The sequence below is a fragment of the Cyclospora cayetanensis genome, unplaced genomic scaffold, assembly GCF_002999335.1.
Source record: "Cyclospora cayetanensis isolate NF1_C8 unplaced genomic scaffold, CcayRef3 CcayRef3_contig_56, whole genome shotgun sequence".
NCBI lineage: Eukaryota > Apicomplexa > Conoidasida > Eucoccidiorida > Eimeriidae > Cyclospora > Cyclospora cayetanensis.
This window is the reverse complement of record NW_020312546.1, coordinates 137,089-156,300: the sequence shown is the minus strand read 5'-3', so window position 1 is coordinate 156,300 and position 19,212 is coordinate 137,089. Positions and strand designations below refer to the sequence as shown.

Below are 19,212 nucleotides of genomic sequence, written 5' to 3'. Positions count from 1 at the left end.
CAAACATACGAAAAAATGCTGCATGTCTACAGGTGTGCTTTCACACCAAACCCCTATCCTGGTGCTCTCGGCAGTCGCTCAGCTCGGGGGGGATCGCTTCCAGCGGAGCCGCCGCTCTAGCAATCAGATACTCCGCTTCCAACGCTGCCAGCGTGGAAGAACGCACTTTCAGCTGCAGCGCAGTCTCGAGCAGCAGCGAAGGCGACACCCGGGAAGGCCCCACCTTGAGGATTTCGAGGATGCCTTCAAAAGAATTAGACAACAGCTCATCCTGCACGCTCAAGAACCGCAGTGCACAGCCACGCGAAAGTGTGTACGCGTCGGAGACTTCGACGCAAGAAGAGGCCGCATTCGAAAGACAGAGGGCAACGAGGCGCAGCAAAAGACACACACATGCATACATATACATGTACATACATATACACATATATACATATACATATGCATACACATACATATACACACACATACATACATGTACATATACATATACACATACATACATACATACATATACACATACACATACATACATACATACATATACATATACACATACATACATACATACATATACATATACACATACACTCTCCACAAAGGAGGCACAGCCCCTGCGCACGCCTGCTTCCTCCCCCATCTATCTCCCCCCCTGTATCTCCCCCCCGCATCTGCACATTTTCCAAGTTGGCTAAATGCTATAGCTCGTTCCTGCTTCCTCCTCCGCTCTCGCCATAAGGGCTTCATCTGCGCGTAAACTCTGCTTGCCTGGTAGATCTTGAGAACCGCCAGCGCAGTTCGCATGAGCATCTTCTCCCCATCTCTGAAGAAGACATCCCATACCCTTGCCACGCACTCCAGCGATAAGCTATACCCAAACAGCGTCAGCAACCAGCCTGAAAGATACATAGACGGCTCCACGCCTTCCGAGCGTAAGTGGAGGCTCAGCCTGCAACGCGATACACACATAGAAATACACATACAAGCGCTTACATATACACGTACATGCATACATATACATACATATATACACATGCATATACACATGCATATATATACACACATACATATATACATACAAATACATATATATATATATACACATACATATATATACATATATATACATATACATATATATATATATATATATACACGTCCACATAAATACACACACATATACACAGCCGACCCGTGAGGTAGTCCATGAGAATTACACTACACGCCTAGACACACCACGATGGCTAACAAATGGTGCGAGCTGCACAAGTCGCTGGCGGAATGGAAGTAAAATCGCATGCACAGCGAGGCACTCCAAGGCGCATACCCTCTCCCCTAGGGAGTGCAGAAGCCGCTGCCAACGCAACTGCGAGAGAAGGAGAGAAGGTTGAAACAGAGGCAGAGAAAGAAAGCAGAGAAGAGAGAGCAGCGGGCAGCAGGAAAGGGGACGCAACAATGCCATTTCTTCTTCTTCTTCTCGGCTGGCGGCGTTCTGCGCCGTTCGCTTCTAACCCGCAAACGCATGCGACGTCTCCACAGAAGGCATCGGTGCAAAGCAGACATACCCTGGCATGTGGGAGTGCAGCAAGCGTTGAAACTGGAAGAAGTATTTGTCTAGCAGAGGCAGTCCAGGCTGGTACAATCCCTTCAGGCAGAATTTCTTCAGCAGACACGCGAGCAGCGTAAAGGCCTCTGCCTCCTCCATGTGCAGCAACAAGACGCCGCACACAAAGCCCATGCCTTGACAGTATCCTGAAACAAAGATGAAGGAAAGAGAGAGAGAGATGATGCGAAAGAGAGAGAGAGATGATGTGAAAGAGAGAGAGATGATGCGAAAGAGAGAGAGAAAGAGAGAGAGAGATGATGCGAAAGATAGAGAGATAGAGAGAGAGATGATGCGAAAGAGAGAGAGAGAGATAGAGAGAGAGATGATGCGAAAGATAGAGAGAGATAGAGAGAGAGATGATGCGAAAGATAGAGAGAAAGAGAGAGAGAGATGATCCGAAAGAAAGAGAGCTAGAGAGAAACAGAGATAGAGAGAGAGAAATAGAGATATTGAGAGACAGAGAACTATAGATACATTCAAGGCATCCTTGCACGGCAGAGGAGAGTAAGGGCCGAGGATACCAGCGCGTTAAAGTGTTGACTGCAACGCCGTTGTCGCAGCAGCTAGCGAAAGCGTTTTGCGCAGACTTACCGACATCTGGACTGAAGGCAGCGTATGCCTTGAGAACCTTGAAGAGTGCCTGAAAAGAACGGGGAGAGCCGCAAAAGCGCATTTGCAGAGCAGAAATCACGACACTAGGCACTCACCCATAGCTGCTGCTAGTATTTGTGCTGGCACTATGTATGCTGGTGCTGTTTACGCTGCCTGCCAAGCACGAGTTCGTGGCATGCAGCAGCAGAAAAGAAGGCAACTCCCGATGGCACAACCCAAGAGCCGACTGCGGCTGGCTGTACATACAGCAACCCCTCGGAAAGTCGGAAATGTCGCGATTTAGGGTGTCGCTAGCGAGCGACACTCCAAATCGCACAGCACACAAAAGACTCTCTCCCTCCCCTGCTACCAGCAAAGATGCCTCGGCGTCACACACAACAAGTAGTGTCTCTGCACTGATCGCAATCTCCCCTGCCACCAGCAAAGATGCCTCGGCGTCACACATAGCAAAAAGTGTCTCTGCACTGATCGCAATCTCCCGTGCCAGCAGCAAAGATGCCTCGGCGTCACACACAGCAAAAAGTGTCTCTGCACTGATCGCTATCGGGGTACCTTCCTCCTCGTACATGATCCACGCTCAGAAAGGACAAGTGTCGAGAGAAAGCAGCCTCCCTCACGAGACCAACCCCTCACCGCGCTGAGAGTAAAAGCATGCAGCCTGCTGAGGGGGAGCGAGCCGTGTCACTCGCTGAACTCCAAAGTACCCACCTGCTGTCCAGCAGCCTTCTGATCTCTGAAGAGTGGGTGCTTTGGAAACGTTCGATTGACATCGCGAGCAATCATGGAGAGAACGGTGACAGAGGGGGCGGCACCGCTGCTGAGGCGAAGGTAGAGATCTGAGGAAATGCCTTCTGAAACAGAGAGAGGGCAGCAAAACGCATGGAAAAGACGCGCTACATCCTCGACTAGAAAGGCTCCCGCCGCAGTCCGCGATGGACGAAGCGAGAAGATTCAGCGCATTATTAAAAAGTCAGTGGCAAAAGGCGCTGCCGGTTAAAAAACACGCTGTCTAGACAGCGTGTTTTTTAGAGACATCTACCCTCCTGCACCGCTGCATGTTGGTTCCGACTCATGACGCAACGAAATGCACTAGTCCTTGACAACACTCCCCCTACAACTCTCGCCATTTAGAAAACGGTGCCCAATTTATTTGGAGGCATTAACACCCGCCATTCGCCCTTCCTGAAGTGCCTCAGCCTCCAACCCTCCCGCGTTCAATCAGCTCGCTCTGCTCCCCCTGTGCGCACATGCCCGATATCCTGGAAAAAGACGCCGCGACAGCCATTCAATCGCCCCCCTCACCTTCCTGCTTGAACTTTTCAACTTGCACGAGCTGCTGCCAGACAGCTCCCCGTAAAGGCGGAGGAATGCCGTTCCGAATACGCGTCTTGAGAGCTTGCTTGTTTCTGGGGAGGGCGAAATCCGCAGTGCTGATCCAAAATCGCCACTGGTCAAACTGCCGCAGCTGCGTCCGATAGTCTCCAATCATGTCGCAGTCTACGCATCCTGAGGAGGGAGAGGAAAACAAGCAGACAGAGGCGGTGGTTGCAGAAGGCAGTCCTCATGACGTGCGCGGCAGAACGTAGAACACACTCCAAGAATAGCACAGAGCCTGCCGGTCCTACGGCTACGCCAGAAAAAAATTCAGATATATGCTCGTGCACGCTGACGAAGGAGAGGCAGAGACGAGAAGAATCGGAAAGAGGCTTGCAGGGCGTTCAGAATGGTTCTACGCGCGTAAGCGCTTAGAACCATAGACGCCTAATTTCTACGTTTCGAGCACTCTTTGTCTCTAGACTGTCGCGCGTTTCCCCTTGTAACCGTTGGACACAGAGATATGCTTTTCACAGTTTGAATTTGGCTCTGAAGCTTCGCGTCTCGCTGCTCGGTTGGAAAACGACCATAAGCGGAAGGGGCGCACTCGCAACGGTTCCTCCATGCGGCATCTTATGATGGGAAGACACCGGATGAGGAAGGAATGAGAAATACTGTTCCAAGGGCTGAAATAGCGCCTACCTCCGTCGTCGGGGAGAGCCTCGTGTTGTCTCGAAGGAAGCTGCACTTCATCGCAGTCGACCACAAACCCCCTGACCGGACAGAGAGGATTGATGCACAGAGGCGTTATATCTGGCGGAAAGAGCGCCAGTTGCTCATAGAGCAGATTTCGAGAAGGACGCACGGGGTCCCCCATTGCTCCCTGTGTACTGCTTGAGCTTCGCCAGTCGCCGCTGGCGGAGAAACGTGGGAGCCGCAGCTGTCGCGAGCGCTTGGTAGGTGAGCTTATGTGTTACAGTAATAAAGAGAATATCAGAAAATGACTTTGGAGCAGCCGGCCGCCTCTGCGGCGGGTGAACTCCCGTTGGTGAAGAAGTAGCGGGAACAGCAGATGAACCAACAGCTAGACTGGCGTCTTGTCGGCGTAACAGACCGCACGTCTTCCCAGTGAGAGCGCTCAATAGTAAATGTCATTATGGTGCAAATACAAGTACCTGAAAATGGGAGATTCGCAGCACTTAGTGCGTACCAGCTTTCATGCCCCGGGGCGGCTGCCGCTGCTCCCGCTACCAGGGAAGCGTTTGCCCACGATACTGCCACAGACATTCGGCAAACAAAGTGCAGCGTATTCCTTTCTTTGTGTCCTTCGACTTTGCTCATTGCGTGCCTGGTGCTACCCTCTTTTTCCACGCCAGATCCTGGGTGCCCCCCTGCATGCAAGGCGCTCTGGGCAGATAAAGGCGTTTCATGGGGCCAGACTAGTATCGGCACGCCGTAGCAGCAGTGCAATCCAGTGCGCGCGCATTTGAATCTCCCGCCACACGTATCTGCCGGCCGTTCAACCGACGCCCTTATCAGAATGTCGCACGAAAAGCTGAAGGAGGCGATGGCTGAGTTCGATCGGCTGCTGGAAAGTAAGCACAGAAAAGCACTAGGCATTTCAGCTTGCGCAGCTGCGTAAAGCTGGCTTCCCTGCTCCGCCTGTGTGGACTTGCTCATAAGGCAGTGCACTTTGTGCGCGGAAGGTCGCCTGTTTCTGCGTAGAAGCTCCTTGCCCTCCTTCCTTCGGGTTCAGAGTGCAGGAACGGGTGTCGCCAGCTTGCAGACAGCTGCAAGTGGAGGCGGGCATGAGTTGCGTTTCGTATTCTCTACTCCTCATAGCGCTTCTCTGTGATCTAGGGGCATTGGGGGCTGGGGTGATACAACCTTACGCGTTGCACTGCTTTCTGTTTGGGTGCCATTAGAGCTGCAGACAAACACGAGAAACAGCAGTCGTTTGGCGACGCAACAGAACGAAAACGGAGCCGTCATTCGAGTGAGTCGTGCTTCGCTTTTCCGACTCTGAATGTGTCGAGAGAAGTGCAAATCCGGAAGCTACCCTCTCCTCGCCATACACTGCAGCCCTATGGTATACCCTGCACCGCATTTACAGTGCGAATTGCCTTCTGCTCGCACGGGCGCGCGGCATGGCGCACGTGACGCCGTATTGTCGGTATTGCATGCAGGAGCTCGAGGCTGCTGCTTCGGATGCAGTAATTTATAAAATGGTTGGTCCTGTCCTCATTAGACAGAACAAGACAGAAGCGCTTTCCACAGTCAACAAGCGCCTGGAATATGTCAAGGGAGAACTGTGAGCCTAGGATTCTGGGAGTGTCTGGCTTTTGAGTGGCGTTTCTATTCCATGTGAACTGTCGACTACAGTGTTTGGGTGTCTCTCGCCCCCGAGGCGTTGAGGATTTTGACTGTAACAAAGTTTTTATTGCAGTTGTGGCTTCACGGGGTGCTTGTTGCCACACGAAACAGCATGAATTACATGACGAAGAAGCCCAGCTTCGTCGTCTGAAGTTATTGCGCGCGTGTGAATTATTTTCTGTAGTGTGCCTACACCAGCATACATGCAGCCTGCATGCGTGATGATTATGGGCTGGCCTCGTTCAGGAGAGAGAAGAGGGAGCGTTCTGACTCCCGCTTTGCCGTTGCATTTGTTTGCTGCGTGTGGCGCTCTCACGCTTTGCTCCTTTCGAAGGTTCCTTTGTGGGTGAGGATGTTCAGACAGCGCTGCGACAAGGTGGATGTTGACACGCGGAAGCAGTTTCAAGAAGCGGCGCAAAACGTGGAGGCTTTGCAAAAGAAGTTGCTGGATAAGCAGAGGCAGCAGAAGGGGAGGCTTTGACGTTTGCAGAGTGGAGGCGCGCGTGCAGGATGGGAGTTCACGAGGAACGACAGTGTAGGAGGAGGAGGGTAGGGGCATGTGCAGTGGTTCACGCATGCCGCCTATGGCTAATGGGAGAGCAGTAAATTGGCGATTCGAGCGAGGAGACAAACGGCGAAGAAGAGAAGAAGATGGCGATGACGCGAGAGGAGATCGATGAGACTGCTTTCCTGCAGGGTGAAGGAAGAAACGCAGCCACCTTCGGTGGCTCTCTTCATCGAGGAGGCCGTTGAAGCCTCCTCATATTACCCTTTATTGCTCAGTATCCACTTTTTCTAGCCTTTCTCTCCCTCTGATCTCGGTAATTCTTCATTGCGCTCCGACGAGGGGCTGGAACCTGTTTTCAAGACAGACTGCCATTAGCGTGTCGAATCTTTTGACGAGGCTGTTTTGCCCTACTGCTCTGCAGCTCCAATCATTTCGTCAAAGCTCGAGCATTTGTTCATTATGAACGTTGACACGATCCAGAGGCTGTAACGCAACATGCAGCGGCGTCCACTGCGGCGTTTCCAGGAAAAGCAAGGAGCTTATCGTCTCACCAGTAGAACTCGAATATGGCAACAAAGGCGAAAACAGCCGCCAGACCCAGTTGAAAAGCTGAAACAGATATCAATCGAGGGGATACATCAATGTAAGGAGCGTTGCCGGAATAAAACTTACGATGTTTTTGTAATTTGGCAATGGTCAGCACCTCTTCCTTTTGCTGTTCGTTCAGCAACTTGTAACTTTTGCATTTCAGTGCAGTGCATTAGTTGGTTGCGATCTCTTTTGCTGTTTGTTCTGTTGACGCTTACTTTGGAGGCAACTCGTCAGTCGAAACTTCACCGCTCTCTCCAGCAGTCTGATTCGCGTGCGGTACTGCGAAGGAAACGCAATGAGTAAAAGTTACATGAGTACAAATTCAATGCAAACGAACAGAGGTACATAGCGTTTATTAGAGCAGAAGCCAAGTATAACAAGCAACTTGGCGGAAAGATCAGAACCAACCCCACGTACCAAATGGCATGTGTTCATAGTCTGGGATATCCAGCTTTGGAATTTCAAGGGGCGGAAGATGAAGAGACTTTGTAATATCTAAAGGCTCGTCGATGTGAACATGCTGCAGAACGCTAGCGAAAACGGGATTGGCGCGAAGTCTGTTGAACGCTGCTTGTGCTCTGGCTTTGTATGTCGCTTCAATATCAAACTGCCTGAACCCTGCTGCTGGAGCCTTCAGGTCGGGTGATGCACCGTAATGAGCGCAAAAAGAACGTTGGAAGAGGGAACAGGGATAAATACCGCTTCTTTCGGGGCGGGAGGTAACAACTCAATGACGTCAGAAAATGTCAGGACGACCAGAATGAGGAAGACGAGGCTGACAATGAAGGATGCAAGGTAAACGATCTCAACAGTTTGGTTCCTCTTCCAAAGCCCCCAGACGCTGTAAGGAGAGGATATTCCGTCGATTCGCTCTTGTTACATGATTTTTTTAATAGCGTAAACAACCATTCTCACCCCAGTAATGCGCTCAAACAGTTCGTCGCCAGCAGGAAATACCCAACTCCCACGAGGCTCGGCCTAATGAACTTGAAGGACATGAACAAGCAAACGCCGACGATAACTTGCAATAACGCCACGACAACGAGCCCCTAAGATCGAAGTTTTAGATTTGCCTGTATGCATTCCGTTTCGTCATGAGTAGCCACCACCCACCGATCGAATGCTCATGAAGCCGAGGAAACTTCGGGCTTTCATGGCTGATGCATCCATCTTGTGTCACGGGTGTGCTCCTGACGTCAAAACTATTTTTTCGCTCTCAAATCCTTTTTTGGGAGCCTGTCGGATTCAAAACACTGGTACCTCCGACATGGGCATCCGTCGTGTCTTCACTCAGTGTGCATACACCGTACAGAAAGGTGAACTCCCATGCACTTCGGCGAGCTGTTTTAAGACTCATAATTAAAGAACACCCTTTGTAAGCGTGCAATATAGGGACATATGCTCTCTTCCCATTAGACTCGCATGCCGATCTAGGCGAGACATCAGCAGACAGCGAATCTGCATCTCGAGCAAAACGTGCTAAGGGTGTTCCCTCGCATAGAGCTATCAAATTGCACATCTTATTGTATGCAGTTAAGCTGTACAACGCTCTTAATCAGCCGAACCCTACTATTTAAGTTTCGTGATGCCACCTACAGGCGTGCTAGTTTCCAGTACTCTCTCCATCCCCTGAAATGCAATAATCCGAACGAGTCAGATAAGTGGCTTCCGGAAGCGCAGTGCGCCTGAAGCTTTAACGAGCGCCTGGAATATTTCCAGCACTCAACCCCTCTTCTCTGCCTCTCCTAGTAAAACCCCCCGAACCTTCACCCTGCACAAACTGCTCTGCTCTTCGTGCAATCCTATTTCTGCTGCTTTAGTCGACCTGGGCGACGTCCTTCTCGGTGTACTTGCCCTTGTTGGCGGCTTTGCTCTTTCTCTCCAGCAGAGCCTTGCGGTCCTTGTTCAACTTGGGCTTGGTGATGACCACCTTGCTGGGGTGAATGCCGATCGGGGTGCTCTCCCCTGCGCGAATACAATGACGCAAATACAATACACATTAATTACAAGCCCACTAGGTCCGAGGGGGCAGTTCTGCGATTGAACGGTTAGCATGTAAGCAACCTAGGCAGTACGCAACCCATTGCCGATACAACTTGTCAGTCAAACGTCCAAGCTACCACCCCCACACCCAGCCAACTGACCATTTGGCTTGTCTCTAGTGATCCGCTCAATGTGAACAACAAACTTCTTTCTATAGACCTGAATCACTTTGCCCTCGCGATCATGAAAGCGGCCGCGGACGATCATCACCTCATCATCCTTGCGAATAGGCAGCGAGCGAACCTAATGAGGCAAGAGGGAACAAGAATGGAGGGCGAAAATCAAGAAACTGAGGCAACAGAGACTACGTAACATGAAGCGGCAAAAAGCGCCACAAGCGTCCAATGAGGGCAGAGTAAGTAGGACAGCCCATATCGAGCGTCAGTTGGCGGAGTCGAGTGGCACCGAGTTCTCTCCTCAAACCCTCTAGCCGGATGCAATAGCGACAATACAAGCCTGCCAAGAGGCGATACTGCATTTCCCCCCGACAACCAACAGCAATCTTCATGACCCGAGTCGCATTACCACTCTATACCCGTATGCTGGGCTGAAATACAAGACTCGCCACCTGCGAGTCTGGAGTGCTTACGTTGAATTTCTTCCTGAGCTCCTTGCAGAGGGGGGCGGTCATAATTTTTCTCCTTACAGAGGAGGGCGCAGTGAAGTGCGCCTTCCTCGACTTCCGTCTCGAAGAGGAGACGCCTAAGCGCACAAAGCCAACACATCAAGTCTACAATCCTGTCCGTTGCACCAGAAAAACAGCCAGCCCAACCGTAGCTCACGGTCGTAAGCACCAAATGCAATGGCCAAGGGGCCTCTGAATCCAAAAGGCACAGAGACTCCAAGACCAGCCCAAAATTCAGCGCTACAGATCGTGCTGCTGTCATGAACGGGCAACTCGGAGGCAAAATCAGGAGGCGATCACTTATTAAAAGACCCCCTTCCTGCGACTCGGCGAGTGCGCACGGCCTAAGCAAGCAACTGCAGGAGAGAATTCCCCTGCATTATGCTGGGGCTTTCATTTAGCACGAAATACAAAAGAGTTCGCAAAGTGCTCGGAGCTGAAACGGGCATCGAGCGGCAGAACGCCAAACCCAAGGAGAGGCCCCCTCCGCCCTTTCCGGCGGTTCTTGACAATTCTTCGCTCCTCTGCTACGGTTTTCTGCTGTAGTACATTCCCCCGTTCAAACGCCATCGGCAACACCCGCGAATTCGCCTTTTTTCTGCCCCTATGCGGCATGCAGCGCGGCAGCACAGCGGCAGGAAGCGGAGAAAAGGAGGTGCTCCTTACTCTTGTTGAACTTCATCTTCTTCAGGAAACACTTAGAGAAAAATTCCTAAAGACAAAGAAGAACAAGATCCTCTCCGGCTTTTTTATTGTCGGTCCCTTCTCTCCCAACTCCCCGCACTGTACAAGCGGAGACCCCCACGCCGCAGCTGCAGCCCTGAAGTTGAACTGTGTTGCATGAGGATGCGTGCTGTATTTTGTCGCTTTTAAGCTTTCGAGTTAAGTTGAGACTACTTTGTGTCTCCGTGAATGGAGCTCCGAATTAAATGCGATCCGTCCATGTCACATAACGTCTGTGTGTAGTTTTCATTGCTGAATGGTTTCTGCATATGAGGAGCGCTGTCCACACCACCAGCGACCTTCTTACGCAGTGCTCTTGTACTTTCCGGTAGGTTCTCGTCGCCAGTGCTTGTCTTGCGATGGATAAAGTGTGATTTAATTGAGCATCTCTAGCATTCCCAATCAAAGGAGAGCAGTTAACGCAGGTTGACGCTTGCTTCCCAGCCGCTGCTGTTGCTGCTGCTTCGCTCTGCTGCCGCTCCTGCTGCTGCTCTTGCAAACAGCCCCATTCTTCCTATATTTGCGTTTTCGGCTGGAGGGCCTAAAGAGTGCCCAACTTGAGGGCAGCAAAAATTGGCTGGTCGAAATTGAATTCAACCCGACAGAAATTGGCGTTTCTTTCTCCCCCTTTGAACCCTAAACATGACACCGCGAGGACTCTCCAGCCCGCGCAGCCAAACAGCTCCCTCTGCTCGCCGTTTGCATGCCTAAAAGCCGTATGGCGCAAAACTCAGCTGGACACCCTTTTCTGCGTGGTCCTCTAGTCAAGTGTGTTGCCGTTCTTCCCCGCGAATCCTGACGCCCTCTCGCCATCCCACTTGAACTTCAAGCCGCAGGCGCCTCGCCGATCGTATCGTATGGCGTGCAGTGAGTGGCCGCCTTGAAAAGAGCGCAGGGGAGGAGGCACTGCTCGTGCCAGCCCACTTTTAGACATCTCTTTCTCTGTCTCCCGCACTCTCACTCTCTCTAGCCGAGTCGACTGGTTGCGGTGTATGGCGGTGCTCCCACGCGTCACAGCGGCTGAGCGCATCCCTACCTAGAGGCCCCTCCCTCATGACTGCATCATCAGCAAACGCACTGCCGTAATCGGGAAACATTGCAATTTAGCCGCACGGTAGACTTTTCAGAGCGGGATATCTCCGCTATGCGCGCGCCGTTCTTTCTCTTTGGTTTCGGCTAACGGCGGCAGCGAGCGAGCGAGCGAGCGACCAACGAACGGGGAACGGCAAAAGGCCGCACAAGCCGAACAAATGAACTTTTTACCGTCCTCTTCTCTCCTCCTTGGACTCTCCAACGCAGGAGCGTCTGTACGCCGTCCGCACAGAGAATCATGGGAACCCCCTGAAGGCACAGAGCTCGGCGACGTTTGCGCCCGTGCAGGAGGCGCGCCTTCTCCTGACATCTCCCCCGAGGATCCCTTCTTCTTCCCCCCTGACGAGACAGCCAGCAACGCAAAAGCAGCGGCAGCAGCCTCCTTCTCCCCCGCCAACCCTTCCAGGAGGAATGCTTCCTCTTCAGCCTCCTGCCAAGTGCCGTCTGCATCGCACTGCTCCGCCGCTGTTTCTCCGCAGGGGGGGCGCCCTCTTCGCACCGCTTCCTCCTTAGCATCGCAGGCGCCACAGAATAAGGGCGAAGCATTCCAAGAAGAGGGATCTCCCCCCTCCTCAGCAACAGTCAAGCAGCAGCTGGCAGCAAGCCACAGTAGTGTTCTACGTAGCCGTTTTGTCTCAAGAAGCGACTCTTTGCCAGCTGTGCGTCGTGCCTGCTCCGGAGTTTCTTCCGCAGTGCCTTCTGCTCCCTATGAGCGGCTGCTTCTGCAGCGGCAGCAGCAGCGACGGCAGCAGCAACAGCAGCAACAGCAGGAGGCCGCTTTGCTGCCACAGCAACAGCAACAGCAAAAGCAGCAGCAGCATGAGGAGGAATCCGCTTTGCTGCAACAACAAGAGCAACAACGACAACAGCAGCAGCATGAGAAGGAGGCCGCTTTGCTGCAACAACAAGAGCAACAACAACGGCAGCAGCTGCATGCGGAGGAAGCCGCTTCGTCGCAACAACAGCAGCAGCAACTCTGCACCCTCATCTCCTTCCCCACTCTTTCTTCTACTTATGGCAGCAGCGAAGGGCTGGCGGCGGCTCTGGAGGAGAGACACCTGAAGCAGCAACAGCTGGAACGGCAGCAGCAGGAGGAAATTCAGCAGCAGAAGCAGTTGATTTCGCAGCAGCAGCAGTTGACTTCGCAGCAGCAGCAGCACAGCCCGCCGCCTCAGGCGTCACCAGTAGCCGAGCTAAAGGGCCATGTGCTTTCTCCAGGCTTGCGGCTTCAGCTGTTGCACGAGCTCCTGCTTTCTTCCTCATCGGCAGCTGCAGCCTCCAGCAGCAGCATGGGAAGAAGCGAAAGAAAGTGGTGGAGCATGGACGACAGAAATCTGGAAGGCTTCGCATTTACGCATCACAGGACCTTTCTAAGGAGACTTGCGAGGTAAGCAGTTTGCATGAACACCGCTCTCGCCAGCGGCGACAGTGCTTGGGATCTGTATCGACTGCTGCTGCGTTGAAGGCACAGCGCATGCAAAGCGCATGAGCGGCAGATGCACGTTGAACATTCGAACCGACAGACACACTCCTGCAAGTCGTAGCCTCTCCTCCTGCAACTCCTATCCTCTGCCGCCTCGCCCTCTGTCTCGTTTCTGCACTCTTTCGTAGCTGCTTCTCTTGCCACGCACTCCGCAAGGATCTCTGCGTAGCTGCCTTTCGCGCTTTCCCCTCTCGTCCTGCTGTGTGTCGCTTTTTTTTCTTCCCCCAGTTTTTCTGTCGTTGCAAAGGCTTGTCTCGCTCGCACGGCTGCCTGCCTGCGGGGTGCAATGCAGCGGTACATACGTCTGCATGCGCCTTAGTGTCCATCCCACATGCTGTGCGGCGCTGTTTCATGAATCAAATTGCATGTATGCGTAATTTTCCTCTATTTGATGACGCACACCACACAGGCATGCGATGCGTCTTTTGCTAGGGGTGGTGTTCATGGGGTGCGTGCGCTTGCCCTTAGCCACACGGAGCCGCTGCTGACGCTGGCTTGGCTCTCACTGCAGATCGCTCTGCGTTTCATGGATGTATGTGTGTATTTATGTGTGTATATTTGTGTATGTGTGTATATTTGTGTATGTGTGTATATATTTGTGTATGTGTGTATATATTTGTGTATGTGTATATGTGTGTATATATGTGTGTATATTTGTGTATGTATATGTGTGTGTATATATGTGTGTATATTTGTGTATGTGTGTATATATGTGTCTATATTTATATTTGTGCATATATATTTGTGTATGTGTATATTTGTGTGTGTGTGTATATTTGTGTGTGTGTGTATATATATATGTGCGTATATTTATATTTGTGTGTGTGTATATATATGTGCGTATATTTATATTCGTGTATGTATATATTTGTGTATATTTATATTTGTGTATGTATATATTTGTGTATGTATACATTTGTGTATGTATATATTTGTGTATGTGTGTATTTGTATGTGTATCTACGTAGCCTTCCTGCTGTCTTTGTGTGCGTTTCAGAGGGGTGCCGCCTGCTTACCGCTGGCGTGCGTGGCAAGCAGTGGCTGCATACTACAGGGAGATGTGCTGCGTGAGCGGCTTGAGTCATGCATGCCTGTCTGCCAGCCAAGGGCAGCACTCTGTGCACTCTAGAGAGACTTCCGAGGCTGAAAAGCTGCAGCAGCACATCTTGACGCTCCCCGGCTCCGTGGATAAGGCTGCTTTCCTCGAAGCGTACGAAGGGGGGTATGTTTGCCCCAAGTTGTATGCAGCACTTGCAAAGCACAAGTCTGCATACTCGAATCTCATTCTGATTGACGTTCCGCGAACTTTTCCAGAGATCACCGCAGTGGATAGAGACGCGCAGGCTATGCTCTTCCACATCCTGGTTAGTGCGAAGGGGTAAATTCTACGACGGGGGATTGGTCTTTCGCGGCAGCAGCCGGCTGAGATTGGGGGCACGTCACACAGACACATCCACACACACATACACACAGCACTGTGTATGTGTGTGTGTGTGTGTGTGTGTGTGTATGTGTATGTGTATGTGTGTGTGTGTGTCGTGCCCCCTTGCGGGTGTGCCGTTCACGATCGGTGCGAAGTTTACGCTTGCTATTTGAGTCAACCTCCCCTGTCTTTGGCTAAAGTTTTCGAAGCCACGGCTCGTGGGTTGTTCTGTGGTTGCCTATCCTTCCGCAGAACGCCTTTGCCAACTTGCATGTGGAGGTTGGATACTGCCAAGGTGCGTATTTCTCCCCTTATCGGCCTTTTCCTGCTGTGTATTTTTGCATTTCTGTCATGCTTTCTACCGGGATTACGCAGCTTCTGCATTCATGATGAGTTTTCGTGGGTGCGCGCTGCGTATTCGGGCAGGCGGGCAGCGCTGCATGCGGAAACCACGCGGGTGTGCTGCTGCCGTGCTGGATATTCTTCCTTGTCGCTCCTTCTTCTTCTCGCAAATGCTATTTGTCTTGTTTTCCGATGTTGCCAGTACAGTGCAGTCCACAACCACTTTCGACCTTCATGGGCTGCGCTTCTGATATCCTTGCGCCATGCCGTCTGCTCAGGGATGAACTTCGTTGCAGGCCTGCTGTTGCTAGTCTCTTCGTTTAACGAGTTCGAAACGTTTTCCTTCTTCTGCTTCATGATGACGAAGCAACACTTGAAGGAATTTTTCAGGGAGCGATTCCCTCTCCTCAGGAAGTACATCAAAGGTGAAACTGCACTGCTGAGCCGCACAGACACCGTGTGCATGACCTCTAGAGCATCCGAAAGACAAAGGCAACGCTTCACAAACTCGGAGGTGTAGATGTCGGTGGCAGCTGTAAACTGTGCAGCTTGTGCTTGATCAAGCGGCCGTGAGAGACGAGCCAGAGAGAGAGAGATGAGAAAGGGTCGTGTCTTGCCTGCATCGATTTTGCGCGTACTCTGAGCCCGTCGTTTTTCCTGCTTTCTTCTTTCCTCGTATGACTTTACGTCTCCGCCCAGTTCCTAGCAGAATGGCGCGTCATGGAATGCTCTCTTCGATTCTTTGAGCTCCCTCCCTTGTCGTGTGCGTCTGTCTGTTTCGGGTGCAGCCTTCGATGAGATGGCAGTGGTGCACTTGCCCAAGCTAAGGGAACATTTTCTTGAGGAAGGCGTCTCTGCTCCCGTTTATCTGCATCAGTGGTACTTTGGCTTTGGCTTGCAAATCTATTTACGCATTAGTATTCCACTCATGCAGAAGCTACCAGAATGAGCAGCAGACAGCGCTTTCCATGAACAGTGCCCATAAGCAAGCCTCTGATCACGCACGCCTCTGCTGGGGTGGTGCCTGTCTGCACTCCATTCTGCTCACAGTTTTCCTTCTTTTCCACCGAGCGCAACAGGCCGAGCCTTTCTGCGCGCACACGCACTCAGATCGAGCAACGGGGCCTAAACCTAGCTAGTTCGGCTCGATTTTTCTGCAATCGCTTTTTCTGTCGTCTTCCGTTCCGCTTCACGGTTCTCGTGTTCTCACTAGCCAGCCCAGCCTGTGGTGCAGGCATGCTCTCCCCATGCTGCAAACTTTAGTGCCCACGCGTGTGTTCTCTGATTATATGCGCAGGTTCCTCACCCTTTTCATAACGTCCCTTCCCCTCCGTTCCGTTTTGGTGGTGTGGGATTTTCTTCTCGCGAGGGGCCTCCCCGCTGTGCTGCAACTGGCAATTGCACTACTGCGAGTTTTAGCTCGCTTTCTCCTCCGTCTCAAGTGAGTCGGAGCGACACTGGCTAAAGCTGTCGGTGCTAGCATGAGGGAACGGGCTCTGGTGCATGTCAACCAAAGACCGCGCACCTCGCGCTCATTATGCGCCCACATGACGAGTGTCTCACTGCCCAATCCGACGTGCCTTTCGTTAGCACATGTATACACATATATACATGTATATACACAGGCATATAGACAGACATGCGTAAAATGTTGCTATTGCAGTTGGAAGCGAAGGGTGGGGCTAATTAATCATAGATATAGTGTCTTTCTGACGAGGTTTAGTGGTGTATCTTGCAATGTGTTTTCTCTCACTGCGCTTTTCTTGTATTGCATTGCGTTTCGCTGCTTCTCACCACAGTTGTATTCACCGCCCCTCTTTTTCCCCTGCAGCTTTGTCGTTTGCACAGCGTGCATTGGCCAGTAGCTTGGGTGCGACATGCTTGCCATGCTCTGACTGTCTGGTTTTGTATTCATTCCTCTTGCACCTGCTTCAGATTCGAAGAAATAGTAAAATTCCTTAAATCCCTCAAGTGCAGCGGAGGTGTTGACGACTTCCGCATAGGCAAGATGTTAGTGAAGCAGGCTGCCAAAATACAAATACCGACGCCCATTTTGGAGGTACCGCTGAAAACTCGACAAACGCATCATTATCAATTCTTGATTCGTATTTTTCAAGCAGAAATGATTTTTGATGCGCACGTGTTCTAGACTTTCTCACGAGCCTTCTTTGCTCCTTGCGGGGTCATAACGGGTTTTGAATTGCCGTGGCGATTGCCTCTAGCGAAATGTCATGGTCCCTTTCTATTTGCCATTCTTCGTCATCCCCATCTCGCATGCTTTTTTGTGGACTCCCTCCTTTCCTGCCAAGTCTATCCTGCCTTCTTGGCTGCCCTTGCTCCCCCTTTCTCTCTCACTTCCTCTCCACCGGTTGGTCCCTCGTTTTCTTAGCCTCTTCTTCGTTTTACTTTCCCCAGGTTGCCGCCCTTTCGAACGCTTCTTTCATGAACATGCACCTTGGCGTTTCAGTATTCATGTGCTTGCGTCCTGACGTAGAGAGGCGCCGCACGCGCTTCTTGCGTCCTCTGCGAAGTTTTCGGTTATCACGGTGCCCTCACTTGTGCATCCTGTCGATCGTCCCTTTGCCTCTTCAGCTCCCGGCATTTTCGGACCGCGAAGTATCGTTCTTCGTCTTTTTCTGTCTGCGTCCGTTGTGGGTGTACAGGAAATAAGCCACATGAACCTGGAGACGATCATGAGGGAGGCCGAGTTAGAGGACGAAGAGGAGAGCCGTTCACGGAATGCAGCCTTCTTGACCGTGGTTGACAGCCTGCCAAGCGTTCCACGGTCCGCCCAAAACCCTTTGGCGCTTGTTTCTGGCAGGGCCGATGAGGAGGATGCAGATGATGATGCTTTCTGTAAACTTCCTCTCGGAAGTTCAAGTCTCTCGGGAGCAGCGGGTGGGGGGGGGGCGCCTCGGTCTGAGCAGTCTACCCCGAGGGAAGATCAGTCCGAGGAAATGGTAGTTCTGCGCTCTGCCCCTTCTCCTCCGAAGGAAGACGCAGAATGCCATGAAGCAAGCGTCTTGGAGCGCCAACGAGGGCCTGCTATTGCCGTGGTTCTACCGTGGTTCGCCAGGAGCGACTCCGACGCGCAGCTCAGTGCAAATGCAAGTCCAAGAGACGTAGAGGCACGCAAGGGGGCCGATAGGGGGCACGGATGCGGCGGTGCGTCTTCTGCTGCTGAGGCTGCATTGCGAGCAAGGCGCCATCACCAGCCGCCGTCTCGCTCGGAATCGCAGTCGGATGCTTCTGAAAAGGCCTCAGCAGATGGAATAGAGCAGAGGAAAGAATTTTTTAATCGGGCAGAGCCGCGCTGGACGCCGGAAGACACACTTTTTCGGGCAGCACGAACGTCAGCAGAAGCAACAACTTCGGAGGATCGAGACGGCGCTTTGACCCCAGAAGTAGAAAACGCGAGAAGCTCGTTCGCGGAAGTGCGGCTTCCCTCCCGTGAACCTGAATCGGATGAAGACGGATATGAACTTGTAGAGATTCCCCATGCCGAGAGAGGACGTGCCGAGAAAGCTGGAGACAGCAGGAGGCCGGACGGCAGCGGCAGCACCTCATTATTCGTTCCGAGCGCTTTCGCAGACGAACACGGAAGAGACGCTGAGAGAGACAGAGAGGGAAGCTTCATTGACACGCTTACCCTGTGGCTCGCGGGGCGATAGGCAAGCCTCAAGTCGTTAAGTGTGTATTTTTTTGTCTGGGCGCTTGTGGGAGCGGAGCGGTGAAGTCTAAGGGGCATTCGAGGTTCATGACTTGGCGCCAATACCCTATTTCATGGTGCTACGGAGCGCAGTTCGTGCTGTTGGTTTTATATGGTGGGTCTCAGTTGTATCGAGCCTTCTGCTCTGATGTTTGCATGCATGTCTGCTCTAGGCCCCTGAATGCCGAGCTTACTGCAGACCAAGTGGCTATCGTTTCTGTACATGACAGGGTAACAGATACATTTTTCTGTTTTTGGACAGTAATTTTGGAGCAATCCTTTACGAGGCTCAAGTGGTGCGGATATGCTGCTCTGATGTGGTCCGTTGCGTTGCGTGGTTCATGGAGAACCGCTTTTTCAGCCTACTTCACGTGTAGAAGGGCTGCCGCCTACACGGCCTTAGGAGAACTATGTTGTGCGATACAGCGCATGTAGGGTAACTCGGCGGTTATTACTGCACTACGATTTCACAAAGCGTACAGATTTTTGAGCGGAGACCATTGGTAGCGGGGCATTTCGGAGCTCGAAACACCTTTTGCACCGCAGCGCATGCATATTCTATGGCTTTAGTCCGGCAGCTAGGGCCTATGACTCTTGGAACTAGCGCAGTCGCATGGACCGAATTTTGGGAGAACAACAATAGAATTATCATGACGAAAACTGAGTAAATGAAGGTCATAATACTGGGGTTGGCTTACTACGGCAAATCTTTTGGAAGCTAGCGTCATGCAAGTGTATTAGTTTCAAGTGTACAGGCCAGCGAAGCTA

At 51.9% G+C, this 19,212-nt stretch overlaps 4 protein-coding genes across 4 annotated transcripts; 1 reads left to right on the top strand and 3 right to left on the bottom strand.

Moving 5' to 3' along the window:
- Positions 1–40: 40 nt before the first annotated feature.
- LOC34624036 (ecotropic viral integration site 5 protein homolog) lies at positions 41–3,707 on the bottom strand. The gene is made up of 6 exons (XM_026334999.1): positions 3,521–3,707; positions 2,927–3,066; positions 2,198–2,246; positions 1,566–1,752; positions 769–949; positions 41–271 (listed from the first exon to the last, which is right to left on the bottom strand). The coding sequence occupies exons 1-6, from the start codon at positions 3,705–3,707 to the stop codon at positions 41–43; spliced, it is 975 nt and encodes a 324-aa protein (XP_026190784.1).
- A 3,508-nt stretch (positions 3,708–7,215) lies between these two features.
- On the bottom strand, positions 7,216–8,174 carry LOC113146740. Its single transcript, XM_026334989.1, has 5 exons — positions 8,118–8,174; positions 7,920–8,053; positions 7,707–7,779; positions 7,422–7,635; positions 7,216–7,283 (listed from the first exon to the last, which is right to left on the bottom strand). Exons 1-5 carry the CDS (start codon positions 8,172–8,174, stop codon positions 7,216–7,218), a joined length of 546 nt encoding a protein of 181 aa, XP_026190774.1.
- Positions 8,175–8,820: 646 nt separating this feature from the next.
- On the bottom strand, positions 8,821–10,354 carry LOC34617751 (60S ribosomal protein L26-1). Its single transcript, XM_026334987.1, has 4 exons — positions 10,339–10,354; positions 9,637–9,749; positions 9,149–9,290; positions 8,821–8,969 (listed from the first exon to the last, which is right to left on the bottom strand). Exons 1-4 carry the CDS (start codon positions 10,352–10,354, stop codon positions 8,821–8,823), a joined length of 420 nt encoding a protein of 139 aa, XP_026190772.1.
- A 3,674-nt stretch (positions 10,355–14,028) lies between these two features.
- LOC34617752 lies at positions 14,029–18,879 on the top strand. The gene is given in 7 exon segments (XM_026334998.1): positions 14,029–14,334; positions 14,646–14,688; positions 15,524–15,614; positions 16,033–16,176; positions 16,671–16,794; positions 17,399–18,406; positions 18,571–18,879. Coding segments are annotated over 7 exon segments (2,025 nt in total).
- The last annotated feature ends 333 nt before the right edge of the window (positions 18,880–19,212 follow it).